The 14,911-nt window shown below is 43.2% G+C and overlaps 1 protein-coding gene across 1 annotated transcript in view; it reads left to right on the forward strand.

Moving 5' to 3' along the window:
• The window catches only part of SMPDL3A (sphingomyelin phosphodiesterase acid like 3A), a 68,508-nt gene that overhangs the window by 2,899 nt on the left and 50,698 nt on the right, over positions 1-14,911 (forward strand). Inside the window, exon 2 of the mRNA XM_040350338.1 lies at positions 9,453-9,666. Coding sequence (XP_040206272.1) covers positions 9,453-9,666 — 214 coding nt within the window. The remainder of the gene's footprint in view (positions 1-9,452; positions 9,667-14,911) is intronic.

Genomic DNA, 14,911 nt, shown 5'->3' on the forward strand with positions numbered 1-14,911 from the left:
GAGGAATTGTCCCCATCACTGGCATCTTTTTAAGGAATTGTGCCCCATCCTTGGTGTCATTGTGAGGAATTGTGACCCATCGTTGATATCATTCGCACCTTTGTTGGTGTCAGTAGGAGAAACTATGACCCATTGTTGGTATCAGTGGATGAAATAGTGCCCCAAGGGCCAGATAAAAGCAAGCAAAGGGCCGCATCTGGCCCCCGGGCCACAGTTTGGAGACCACTGCTATAAACCATTGGGAATACATTCGCCAGTACTAAATTTCTCTGCAAAGTATCCACTGGAGAGACTGCAAGTGAGGGATCAATTAAGAAGACCACTTAATGCCAGCTATTGGACCTATTGGCAGATTATTATGACCAACCGGAATCTTTTTAAGGGGAATGGGTTCGTACATGTTGTGACATGTACATATAGACCTTCCATTCCTATGGCCCTATTAGAGATACATGTATTATGATCACTTAGGGACTAGTGGCTATAGACACCTTGATTTTACTAAGAAATTGATGTTTGATTTGTCGGCCAGTTTAAATACTTAATCTAAAAAACTTTGTATTGTAAAAACAGTTGCAGTAGAGCAACCGGTATATTTAATTAGAATTAATAGACAATACATTGTTATCCAATGTGCTGTCAGGAAGTCTAAATCTATAGCAACATATGCAGTGTCCTTAATACATACATTATCAATCAGAGAGCCCAAATTGATTAAATGTGGTGCAGTAGAAGCACAAGGACTGAGGCTCTGTAATTAGCTAGTTTGACTAGGGATTAAATTATAAATGTTATTTACTAAAGTAAATGAACAAAAGCAGGGATTGATTTAGGCACTACATGGTCAAAACAACACATAGCAATACCTGGAGAAAGAAGAAAAAAAAGGCACTATTCACACATTTCCAGTGGCCCGTATCTTAAAAACTCTGCCATGATGCTGCCTTTTTCAACACTTCCTGGTGTATGAATTTGTACTGCCCCCGCTGCAGGCAGTGGTTCTACCAGCCATCTCATAGATTATTACAGAATGTATGAGCCAACGGGAGGAACCACTGCGTGTATCAGGGTAAACAGGTATTTGAATCATGTGGCTAGTCAAATACTTGCAACATCTGGGGGCATGGTGTCTCAAGAGACACAGGTAGCTAGTAGGGGTGAATGGTATCTCAATGGTTTGAGCCTTTAATGCTCACTTGGAGGCTGGGAGTGAGGCTCAAACCATTGTGATACTTTTCACCGGTACAATATTTCTCTGAAGCTTGTATTAGGATTTTTTAGACTATTGGGTCTTTTGCGAAATATGACCAACCAGAATCTTTTTAAGGGGGAATTGGCTCTCACATGATATTACAGGTACTGAACTGGACTGAACAGGGGATAGCCAATTTAAAGATAAGCCAATGAGGAGAGAGTTGCAGTAGTCCAGGAAGGAAGGGGAGAGGAGGAAGTAGAATTGTAGGTGACACTGAAGGTGCAGTGGGAGAGGTAGAATGAGAGCCAGTGAAGAGTCACGGAGACCAAAGGAGTAACGTTTTTTGAGGAGGAGGGGGTTATCAACCGTATCAAGAGCAGACGTACTGTAAATTCCCGAAGTACAGAATAGTGTCCATTGGAATTTGCTGTTAGTAAGTAATTTGTAAATTTTAAAAGAGCAGTTACTGTGCAGTGTTGAAGGCAAAATCCAGGCTGAAGGGGATCAAGAAGGTTATTTTTAATGAGGTGGTCATTCAGTTGGTTGTAGACCAGGCGTTCAAGGAGTTTAGAGCAAAAGGGGAGCAAGGAGGTGGCGCGTAGATTGTTAAGGTTGGTAGGGTCCATGAAAGGCTTTTTAAGTATGGGGGTGACTAGTGCATGTTTGAGTTGGGAAAGATGCTAGAAGAGAGGGAAAGGTTGAAGATGTTGGTTAGATAGTGTAGTATAGAGTCAGAGGGTGACTGTAGTATTTGTATTTGTGAGGAAACAGGGTCCGGGTGGCAGGTGGTTAGGTTGGCATCAGAAATAAGTTTAGCAACCTTGTCTATAGTAGTAGGGTTGAATAAGGGGAGTATTGATTGTACCTGTTGACATGGGGTGTTAAGTGGGGGTAATATCGTTAAAGTTGAGATTTCATCATGAATTGAATCAATCTTCTATTTTCAGTGATTGGCTTTCTCTTGGGCATTCAGTGAGCTAGTGTGTGGAGGCAGATATTCATGGTTTGGATGTAATTAAACAAAACTGGTATTTTAAATGTTTTTAAGCCAATCAAATCAAAATAAATTAATTGTAACACTTTATTGATGTTCTGGAAAAATCAGTACCTAAAAGTTCTCTAAATTGTTTTTGGTTTGTATATTTTAGTAAATCAGGCCCAATATGTAATAAACTATGCAGCTACTAACATTGAAAGCCGCACTGATACAAACCTATCTTGTGAGCATAATAGGACATAGGGGTTGATTTACTCTGCAGTGAACCCAATGAGCTTTCCGTTTTTTTTTTTGTCAAAGCTCAATTGAACAAGCTGAAGTTAGAAGCTGGCTACCATGCACGGCTGTACCAGATTTTGCACGCTATAGTGCCAGAAGATTGGTGCTGCGAGTATTTGGTGCAGAACTCCTGGCATAAAATGATGCCCTACCCCAAGGCTCCCTCCCACTAAGGGCACTTAACTCTTTTGCACTATTGTTCTGTGCATCAAAGTCTAATCCTTTCTGCACAAAATGATAGTAGCAGCAAAGCCCTAACATTGGAATCTAGATAATGGTGAAGCCACTATCATGAAAAACTGTGGTCCTACCTAACATCAGTTCTATATTAGTATATGTATAGCTAATAAAGGGTGAGTGAATTATATATGCTTTATATGCAGGCGGATAATAGAACAGTAAGTAATGTCTCCACGCAAAAAATGATTTCACTAATTTGAGCATAGTGGACAGGATCTAATCTCCTTCCATGGACTGATTGTGAGGAATGACATCGTCTCCATTTTACTAAGAAATCAATGAGTTTGAGTTGCCAGAAGTTTAACCACTTAAGGACCGACTCACGTACATATACGTCTTCAATTTAAAAATGAATATCTCTCTAACGGCAGCAGCTGCTGACACAACCGAGATATCCATCTTTAACGTGGCCGGGCCTGTAAAAGATAACGGTGGTCTCCGTGGCAGATTCACCACGAGATCACTGCTATCGGCCCCCTCCCGCCACTCTCCCGTGCCCTCCGCCGCTTACCGGAGCCGTCGGCAGCGGCGGAGGCGATCAGGTAATTCACGCTGCTTTTCTGGGATACCAGTGAGGGCAAGATGGCCCCCCGTCTCCATAGCAGGGCGGAAGCGACGTCAAAACATAACTTCCGCCCATGCTTCTTAAAGGCACATTTTTCTGTTGTCATTCTTTCAAATGACAATTTTTTTTATTGCATTTTAGTCTAAATATGAGATCTGAGGTCTTTACATATTTAAAAGGACCTGTCATGCTTTTTTTTTTTTTTTTTTAACAGTGTAAAAATTAATAAAATCAATTAAAATTAATAAGAAAACAAAGCGCCCGCATGTGAAAACGGTGTTCAAACCGCACAAGTGCGGTATCGCCGCATCGTTGGAGCAAGAGCAATAATTCTAGCCCTAGACCTCCTCTGTAACTCAAAATATGCAACCTGTAGAATTTTTTAAACGTCGCCTATGGAGATTTTTAAGGGTAAAAGTTTTACACCATCCCATGAGCAGGCGCAATTTTGAAGCGTGATATGTTGGGTGTCATTTTACTCGGCGTAACATTATCTTTCACAATATAATATAACAAACTTGTTATACTTACCTGCTCTGTTCATAGGTTTTGCACAGTGCGGCCCTGGTCGTCCTTTTCTGGGGTCCCCTAACGTCGCTCATGGCCCCTCCTCTTCATCTGGTTCCATTAGTGCGGTGTGTACTCCCGAGTCCTGCTGCTGCGTCTTTTGATACAGACAGTAGGAATCGGCCCCGCCCCCGACTCCTGTGTCACTGGATTTGATTGACAGCAGTGGGAGCCAATGGCTCCTGCTTCTATCAATCTATCTAATGAGGACCCGAGACAGCAGCTGGAGCTGCTGGGCTCGTCCCTGTCTCTGGAACGATTGGGTTCAGGTAAGTAAAAGGGGGGCTCTGGGGGGCTCCTGCAGCACAGAAAGTTTTTCTCCTTAATGCATAGAATGCATTAAGGTGAAAAACCTCTAAGGCCTTGTACTCACGGCAGGACATGTCCGATGAAAACGGTCTGCAGACCGTTTCCATCGGACATGTCTGGCCGGGGACTGCCCGGGGACTTCTGTTCGATGGCTATACACACCATCGAACAGAAGCCCGCGCGTAAACATTACGCGGGGCGTGTCCGCGGTGTCGCCGCGTCGATGACGCGGTGTCGCCGCGACAATGACGCGGCGACGTGGGCGGGCCGCCTTAAATATGCTTCCACGCATGCGTCGAAGTCATTCGACGCATGCGAGGGATGCGGGCGGCAGGACATGTACGGTAGGTCTGTACAGACGACCGTACATGTCCGGGCGGACAGGTTTCCAGCGGACTGTTTTAAAACAAGTCCGGGAAACAGTTGTCCGCTGGAAACCTGTCCGATCCGTCCCAAAATGGTCCGCTCGGGCCAACACACGGCCAAACATGTCTGCTGAAACTGGTCTGCGGACCAGTTTCAGCAGACATGTTTGGTCGTGAGTACGGGGCCTAAGGTTTACAACTCCTTTAAATATTTAATAAAAGAACGTTGTATTGTAAAAAAAATTGTAGTAGAGCAATCTGTATATCTGCATTAGAATTAATAGCCTAATGCCGCATACACACGATCATTTTTCGGCATGAAAAAAAAACAAAGTTTTTCAGCATGTCGAAAAAACGTAATTTTCCCAACTTCATCATTAAAACGATGTTGCCTACACACCATCGTTTAAAAAAAAGATCTAGCAAAGCGCGGTGATGTACAACACGTACGACGGCACTATAAAGTTCCATTCGCCTTTGGGCTGCTTTAGCTGATTCCGTGTTAGTAAAAGACGATTCACGCTTTTTTGTCTGTTACAGCGTGATAAATGTGCTTACTCCATTATGAACGGTAGTTTTACCAGAACGAGCGCTCCCGTCTCATAACTTGCTTCTGAGCATGCGCAGGTTTTTTACGTCGTTTTAGCCCACACACGATCATTTTTTACAACCCGAAAAACAACATTGTTTAAAACGACGTTAAAAAATGCAGCATGTTCAAATTTTTTTGGGGTCGTTTTTAGAACCTGAAAATTGATGTAAAGCCCACACACAATCATTTTAAATGACGTTTTTGAAAAACAACATTTTTTTCATACCTAAAAATGATCGTGTAGATCTTTAGCAGCATAAACAGTGTCCTAAATACATACACTACCAGTCAAAAGTTTTAGAACATCCTTGTTTTTCTTGTCATTTCAAGTTCAGAGAATAACCTGAAATAGTATAAAGGTAAGCGGTAAACTGCTAGAGTTGGAAAAAAAGTATACATTACAAACACTGAAAAATAATGTACATTTCTGAGTTATACAAAAAGGCCTTTTTCAAGGAAAAAGTACTTGGGTAACAACAGTTCTGCAGCAATGTATGTAAATAAGCCTTGAAAGTTAATGTTAACAATTCCTACAGGTGCCCCAACTTCTGTTAGTTACTTACAAGATCTCTGTCTGTATAACCTTCCTTAAAAACGGTGCTAAACTCCTGTAGGGGAAAAAAAACGTCTTTAAACTTAGTGTGTAAGAGGCCTAAAAGCAGTGTTGAAACAGACTATGTTACTACCCTCTTAAAGTGTTTGTTAACCCAAAAAAAACAAAAACACAGATGTTGTTTCTTTAAAGCATTTTATACATCATAGTGCTTGTGCTGTATCATTTGGACCCTTGCAACACCTAAAAAACCTGTCTGATCCTGCCAGTTTCTCCCCTCCCCTATGCAAACAGACCACGATAATCATGGCTTCTGAGCCCCTGACATTGTGGTCTGTTTGCGTCCCTCTTCATCAGCCGAAGCCCTGCTCTCCTGTGTCTGTTTCCCCTGTACACCTCCCCTCCCCTCTCATTGTGTCACCTAGTGACAGTGCCGCCCCACCCCCCTCCTTCTGCACCTCCTTTGCCACATCTCATGACGGCTCCCGGCGATCAGGTGACCGGCTGTCTCGGCCCCGCCCGCTGCTTCTGCAAGGTGGGCAAAGAGGAGAAACAGCCGGTTACATGGGCGCCGTGAAATGCGGTGAAAGAGGTATTTTTTTAATTAAACACAGAGACGGGGAAAAATCTCTTTGAGGATACAGAACTAAGTATGTAAATGGCCGAAAATGGGTTAACAACCACTTTAAGCATTTTTTGGACAGTAGTGTACTGCAGGAAGTAGTATAGTGCAATCAAAATGGGAATAAATATGCATTTTAAAAAAAGAGGACACGGATCGTTATAACCCTTAAAACTGTAGGTCTCTCCTTTAGAAAAATTGCAAAGAAAACCAAGGTGTCAGTGTGTACAATTTCCTACACCATCAAAAAGCGCCTGGAAACTGGAGGAAACTCTGACGGGAAGAGGTTTGGCAGATTCAAAGCCACCACAGAATCCGAAGATGAATGTAGGAAAATCAACAGTTTGCGTGGGTGGATTTGTATTCATACTGTAACTCTACACCTGGGTACAATTGCCTAGGTTTCTGGTGCCAAACCTGCAATCTGAGAGCCAGTAGGTCTGTTGTTGTTCAAAAGAACAAGCGCTCTTACCGAAGTAGCATTTGCAGGGATAAGATAAACCATTTAAAACTGACAGGGGTTCTTATAATGGTCAGCTTTTATTTATGTAAAACCTTTATCCCAAAAGGAAACACATTTTTTTCCTGTAACTGCTTTCAACATATTAGCTGAAGTTTTACTTCAATTTGTTAGTGTATTTACATTTTCTAGTAGATATATCACTCACCTTCCCCCAGATTGACAATGCTGCTGTCCAAAGGTGCCACCCGCAGTCTTTCATCTAAAGGGGGGCACTGTGACACAGGAGCTGTGTTACTGGTCAGTTCAACAAAGAAAAACAGAGAGAGAATGTCTAAAAAAAAAAAAAAAAAAAATACAGCCACCACATTTACTGATTGGTAAGCCCCAATATATTACACTCTTGGTTTTGGGTTTATTACTGGTCAAACTATTTGAAATATCCTTTGTTCTTTAGTGGAATAGCAATACCACCCACACCTCAGTGAGAGGCAGTTGTCACCCCAGAGAGTGTTTAAGGGGTTCTAGCCAGTGTTTGTCACTGATTTATGAAATACAGAAAGGGTCAGGGAAATAGAGATGCTGCTAATTGTTGTTTCTTTTGGAGAGTTCAAAACATTTAAAGCTGAACTCCAGGAATTCAGCTCCTTTGTCAAAAATGCAGACATACTTTCAGTTAAGTCCAACGAGTTGCATGCCAACTCCTGGACTTATTTCTTATCTCATCTGACAGGTTTATGGCGCTCCTGGAAGACAGCTATCACTATTGTGTCAGAAGCTCTGAAACTCGGCTCCTTCAGCAGCAGGGTCGATGCAGCTGGTATGCTCCCCCCCACTGACCAAGCACAGACACCTTTGTATACCATTCACAAAATATAATGGATTCTGTGAATTGGTAGCAGAGGGGATGGGCAGACAAAGCTTCTGTGTGTGCTTGTCTCCCCTCAGACCTCTGAGTGTCTCCTTCAGAAGCACCATAAACCTGTCAGATGTTAAAATAGAAATAAGTCCAGTAGATGACATGTATCTTGTGGGACTTAACTCACAGTATGTGTTAGGATTAAGTTCACCTGCTGGTGGCACTATCCTGCTCTGAGCTGTTTGCTGCAGTTCCAGTGTACACCAGCAGATGTCTCCCAGGACCCAGCAGGCTATTTTATTTAGGCTAATTAGTGTTCAGCTGCCTGGGGGCTTCTTAAGGCTTCTCCTCCCTTCCCCCGGTGCGTCACGATTTTGGTCCCTGCCTTGCTGCTTATCCTGTCCAGTCTGCACCCCTGTGCCTTGCTCCTGCCTTCCTCTGTTCTGTCCCCAGCCGTGATCCCCCCATCCTTGCAATCCTTGCACCCTTGTCCCTAGCTTGGTCTGTATGTGTATATATATATATATATATATATATATATATATATATATTACAGTACAGACCAAAAGTTTGGACACACCTTCTCAATCAAAGAGTTTTCTTTATTTTCATGACTATGAAAATTGTAGATTCACACTGAAGGCATCAAAACTATGAATTAACACATGTGGAATTATACATAACAAAAAAGTGTGAAACAACTGAAAATATATTTCATTTTCTAGGTTCTTCAAAGTAGGCACCTTTTGCAGCAGACACATCTCTAGAACTGTTAAGAGGAGACTGTGTGAATCAGGCCTTCATGGTAGAATATCTGCTAGGAAACCACTGCTAAAGAAAGGCAACAAGCAGAAGAGAATTGTTTGGGCTAAAGAACACAAGGAATGGACATTAGACCAGTGGAAATCTGCGCTTTGATCTGATGAGTCCAAACTTGAGATCTTTGGTTCCAACCCCCGTGTCTTTGTGCGACGCAGAAAAGGTGAACGGATGGACACTACATGCCTGGTTCCCACCGTGAAGCATTGAGGAGGTGTGATGGTGTGGGGGTGCATTGCTGGTGACACTGTTGGGGATTTATTCAAAATTGAAGTCATACTGAACCAGCATGGCTACCACAGCATCTTGCAGCGGCATGCTATTCCATCTGGTTTGCGTTTAGTTGGACCATCATTTATTTTTCAACAGGACAATGACCCCAAACACACCTCCAGGCTGTGTAAGGGCTATTTGACCAAGAAGGAGAGTGATGGGGTGCTGCGCCAGGTGACTACCTCTTGAAGCTCATCAAGAGAATGCCAAGAGTGTGCCAAGCAGTAATCAAAGCAAAATGTGGCTACTTTGAAGAACCTAGAATATGAAATATATTTTATTTATTTTTATATTTAGTTTTGATGCCTTCAGTGTGAATCTACAATTTTCATAGTCATGAAAATAAAGAAAACTCTTTGAATGAGAAGGTGTGTCCAAACTTTTGGTCTGTACTGTATATGTATTTAGTTGTTTAGGTTTAACAGCTCTTGTTAGCAGGGTTTTTGGTTCTGTTTGGGGTAGTTCATGTTTACTGTGTGCTGTGTTCATTGTTTGATTTTTCTCACTGTAAATAAGTTTCACTTTAATATATATATCCCTTGTTTAGGCTCAGTTCCCTTGTGTAGCTACGTGTCTGGTCACCTTAGACTCTGATTCCTGACAGTATGCCTGCATATTTTTCCAAGTGGCTGAGTTCCTGGAATTCAGCTTTAAATTAATTTAGATTGGATAAACCCTCAGATACAATGATAACCCTTTTCTTGATCAAGTCCTAAAGATCAAAACCTTTGAACTTTTTTTTTTCTTTTATGTTTAGGACAGTTTTGGCATATTTCAGACCTTCACCTGGATTTCTCATATCACCTCACCGATGATCACACCAAAGTGTGTTTGTCCTCTAAGGGTGCCAACGCCTCAAACCCTGGAATCTATGGTGACTTTCTATGTGATTCACCATATGGACTTATTTTATCAGCAATTCAGTACATAAAAGATTCTGAGCAAAAAGTCGACTTTATGATATGGACTGGGTAATGTATCTATATCTTTTATGCAGTTTAATTATAGATAGTAAAGAGAAGTCGTAGTGATAGTAGTGGCTAATCCAACTCCAGATGAGATTTTTCTAAAGCAGGTTAGAATTTGAAAACTAATAATGGAATCTATAGTGTTTTATCTATCTTTCCATTCTGCGTAATGTTCAAAATGAAGAATGTTCAAACTGAATGGTATTTATTTGTATTCCCCTTTTATCAGATAAAAGTTAAAAGCTTGTAAATTAATACTTTATATTGTGAAGGGTTAGCATCAAAAGGAAAGCTGAAGTAACATGTTCACAGAACATACATTGTTGTCAACAACAATACAAAGCCTATCTCTGTCTGTGTTTTATTGTATGGTTTTCGCATCTCGATAGCCTAACATAGACTTTGAGCTTATAGAAAATGGTATAATATAACTTTGAGCAGAAAACAAATCCGCTCATCTAAGCAATAACTGAACACATTTCAATCCCCACTAAATCAAATATTGAGCAATTCTAATTAATGTACAACAAAACAAAATGTAACTCACAGTTTAAACACTGCAGACTTCAAAGTCTTTTGAGGCATCGCAGGAACATCTACAAACCCTGCTACATCTGCAGTAAGTTATTTAAGTTCTCGTTCAATGTTTTTAATTGTTTTTCAAGCACTTTACATAAATTAAAATATTAACTAAGTAACACATGGATTTTAGGCCCATAGAGCTAAGTACACACAACGCACCCAAAAATGAATGAAATAACAGAGCTTGCACTACAATGTTAATTTGTACAAACCAGTATAGGAATTTTCAAATCTAAGCATAGTGGCATTTGCAACTGATCTAAGTAACTAGGAGCGGATTCAAAATCTTAAAGTGGTCAAGTGTGAATAACTGGAGCACACTTTGATGTCGGTCAACAAATGGACACCTAGGCCCAGATTCACAAAGCACTTATGCCGACATATAACAAGTTACGCCGACGTAAGTGCAAATGTGCGCCAGACCCACAAACTAATATGAGCCTAAAAACAGGCTACACCCCGCCGACGTATCTTGCTTACGCCGGCATAGAGTGGGCGCACATTTAGGCTGGAAGCATGGTGCCGCTCCCATTGATTAGCCATTCAAACATGCAAATGAGGGAAATACGCCGATTCACGAACGTGCGTGTGCCCGGCACATGCTACGCGAGATGCGCGTAAGTTGTACGTCCGGCGTAAAGTTATTCCTTGATAAAGGAGGTGCAACCCAGCAACAGACATGCTCAGGTCTGCACCAGGGAACACAAGCCGTCGTATTGTGCGTTGGACGTGTGTCTGGCTGGGTGTACGTTATGTTAACGGCATACGCAGTGATCAGGCGTAGCTTAGGCAGTTTTGCCGGCGTGGTTGTGAGCAGGCGCATAGGGATGCGTCCACGTCACGGCGCATGCCCAGTTCATGATATGTACCTTCTGGCGCTCGGCCCATGATTTGCATCGGGGGACGCCTCATTTGCATGGGTTCACGCCCACTTCCACCTACGCCGACGTGCACCTTCGAAACCCACGCCACGCTGGCACAGCGTTGGGAGCACTGGCTTGCTGAATGCAATGCTTGCCTCTCTGCGCTGAGTTGGCGTAGCGTACAGTGTGTGCTCTACGGCGGCGTAATGTGCGCCCTGCTCTCTGTGAATCTGGGCCCCAGTGTCAATAAGATAATAAGAGTAGAAATGAACATGAGAAGGAAAGAGAAAAGTGAAGGATAGCAAAGGGGAAGGGTTTTAGGGAAAATAACTAGGAGTAAAGTGAGGATCCTGGGAGCTTGGTAAGCAATACCAGGGAGTTGACAGTTTTGTGGCAGAAGACAGGGTGATGTTAACAGGGTAGTAGTCAAAGGGTAGAGTCAACATTTGGGGGGACATAATGTTCCACCCACAGCTGCCAGATTTTGGTATACTGTATTTCTTTACCCTATCCTTAATATTCAATTTTAGCATGCATCATAGCAGATGTCATTATTTTTTATAATTTCAACAAGATTTAAGTGGGATGATTTCCAGGAGTGAGGTATGGTCTGCTTGGTGGCTGTCGCTATTTTCATTAACAGGGCGAATTACGCTTTGGTGAGTTAAGGCATAGGCCCATACACACGACCGGATCTGTCCGCTGGGATTTATCCGCGGATCAGTTCCAGCAGATAGATCCGGTCGTGTGTAGGGCCTAGCGGACATTTTCAAGCGGACATTTGTCCAGCCGACGGTTTTCCAGCGGATAAAAATTTCTTAGCATGCTAAGAAATCTATCCGCTGGAAACCTGTCCTTCGGATTTATCCGGTCGTCTGTACAGATTCACTGGATAAGTCCGTCTGATCCCCATCCCTCGCATGCGTCGAAATGATTCGATGCATGCGTGGAAGTATTTACCCTCCAGGGTCGCGCACGTCGCCGCGGCGACGGCGCGGCCACGTCACCGCGGATGTTTTCCGTGGGGATTTTGATCTGATGGTGTGTACAGCCATCACATCAAAATCCGCCAGCGGACATATCCGATAGAAACGGTCCGGCAGACCGTTTTCATTGGATATCCGCCCGTGTGTACAGGGCCTCACAGTTCATAAAAGCCACTAGTGGGGCAAGAACTACCAGGTGTGTAAACAAAGTAGAGAGAGGATCTGAAAAATGTCTTTCTAAAAGGTGGATATAGGACAGGACCATCATATGTGATGACGTGTGCCTAAATGTCCACAGCCGCAGAAACAGAAGTTATCTAAGTTCTAAGTATGAATTGCCACTTGTGGAAAGGTGAGCATGGAACCAGATTACCTTGAAAACAGGTTCTGAACCCTTCTTTTTGGGGAATATTATACACAAAATGACACTCCCCAGCTCTTTCTACTTTGTACCATTCACGTTCTCACACATCCTCCCTCTAATTGTAACCTGTTGGCTCATGTACCTCTAAGGCCGTGTACACACCAGCAAACATGTACGATGAAACCGATCCGCCGGACCGTTTTCACCGTACATGTCTGCCCGGGGCTTTCTGTACGATGGCTGTACTAACCATCGTACAGAAAGCCGCGCGTAAACAATGCGCGGGGCGTGTCCGCGGTGTCGCCGCGTGGATGACGCGGTGTCGCCGCGACAATGACGCGGCGACGTGGGCGGGCCTGCCAGTTAAATGCTTCCTCGCATGCGTCGAAGTCATTCGACGCATGCGAGGGATGGCGGGCGCTCGGACATGTACGGTAGGTCTGTACAGACGACCGAACATGTCCGAGCGGGCAGGATTCCAGCAGGCAAATGTTTGCTGGAATCCTGCACGCTCGGGCCTACACACGACCGAACATGTCTGCTGAAACTGGCCCGCAGACCAGTTTCAGCAGACATGTTTGGTCGTCTGTACGGGGCCTAATAGTGAGAAAACACTTTCAATTTTTATAAAATGCCTTCACTGGGTAGACAGAAGTACATAGGGCCAGATTCACCAAAGAGATACGACGGCGTTTCTCCTGATACGCCGTCGTATCTCTGTTTCTATCTATGCGACTGATTCATAGAATCAGTTACGCATAGATATCCATAAGATCCGACAGGTGTAATTGTTTTACACTGTCGGATCTTAGGATGCAATACCGCGGCCGCTACTGGGTGGAGTTTGCGTCGTAAACCAGCGTTGGGTATGCAAATTAGCAGTTACGGCGGATCCCCGACGGATTTTCGCGTTCGCTACGTCGCCGATAGTCTAGTTTCCCGTCGCAAATGTAGTCGTCGTTTTGGGTGCCCTAACTTTAGTCAGCAATCGTATTGCTGTCTAAAGTATGGCCGTCGTTCCCACGTCGAAATTTTAAATTTAACGTCGTTTGCGTAACACGTCCGGGAATACGGAAGTACGCTACGCACGTCGCCGTTCGAAAAAATGATGTAACGGCGCGCAAAGCACGGCAGGAGTTAGGAAACGGAGCATGCGCAGTAGGTCCGGCGCAGGAGCGCGCCTAATTTAAATGGCACACGCCCATTTGAATTGGCCCGCCTTGCGCCGGAGGCCGCCGGCGTAGTTTTCATCGCTTTGTGAATCAGGCACTTGCGATGAAAACTTGCGGCGGTGTAACGTATACGATACGTTACGCCGCCGCAGTTCTATGTGAATCTGGCCCATACTCTTTAACAAATTATTTCATGGCCATAGATCTCTTTAATTATTGCAGTGCTGGTGAAAATATAAAATTACCCCGTGGAAGTGATCTTAAAGAACTGTCTTAACAAATCTAAGAATAGCGTAATTCTGTACATTAGTGCTATCTTGCTGACTTCACTAGGTCCAGGCACAAACCTTTCAAAATGGACCCATGTGATACTGTAAGCAAATAGAAAGCAGAAGTAGCAGTTTTAGACCACAAAGAAACACTGTTGTCAGGGGAAAAGTCAAGTCCAGACACAAAGGTATGGTTTATGGTAAGGATTTCAAAGTTCAGCAGTTTAACCATTTTGACCTTTAAGAATAATTGCTGAACATCAGCATCAAGTGGTTGCTAATCAAGTTGTTTAAACAAGCCCATGACTGCATAATAAGATGGAGAAAGGTGGGAGATCAGTAATCCTCGCCAATCTCTACTATTTGAGTACTATTAGGATCAGAGGTTTAGTTCACTGGCAACACCAGCAATAAATAGGTTGGATGTGTCAAGAATGCATCAGGGATCTAAAAGGCTCTTAAAGTGGAAGTTCAGGCAAAACCTAACTAATGCTAAACCTGCTCTCTGCCAAATTCTAAACCTAATCAATCTAACCATGTAAAGCATAAATCGCTATACTTACCTATTCTGCCGCTGATAAAATAATAAAGATGTTATACGTAGCTGCTCTGTGTATTGATTTTGCACAGAGTAGCCCTAAACCTCCTCTTCTGGGTTTCTCAGCTCCTCCTCCCTTCTAAATTCCCCCATAACAAGTCATTTGCTATGGGAGAATTAATGTAGGCTGGATCCCTAGCCTACATGCTAATTGACTGGCTGTGACACAAACCAGGAACAAAAACAAAGTAAAAAAACTAAACTAGTTCAAGACCAGTGACTAAAAGTGACAGTATTACTGCTGCCCCTAAATAAAGCTTCTGACTTGACTACTGCCTTGTTTCAAGTAGTAACGGGTTCTGGTATCTCAGATAGCACCGTTGACCAATATGGTAATGATGATATTTGGTCAATGACATTAGCCAGATTCCCTGGCACAGCTGTCATTTCTGGCGAGAGGGGATCATCGCATGC

Source organism: Rana temporaria, chromosome 4, assembly GCF_905171775.1.
Source record: "Rana temporaria chromosome 4, aRanTem1.1, whole genome shotgun sequence".
Lineage (NCBI taxonomy): Eukaryota > Metazoa > Chordata > Amphibia > Anura > Ranidae > Rana > Rana temporaria.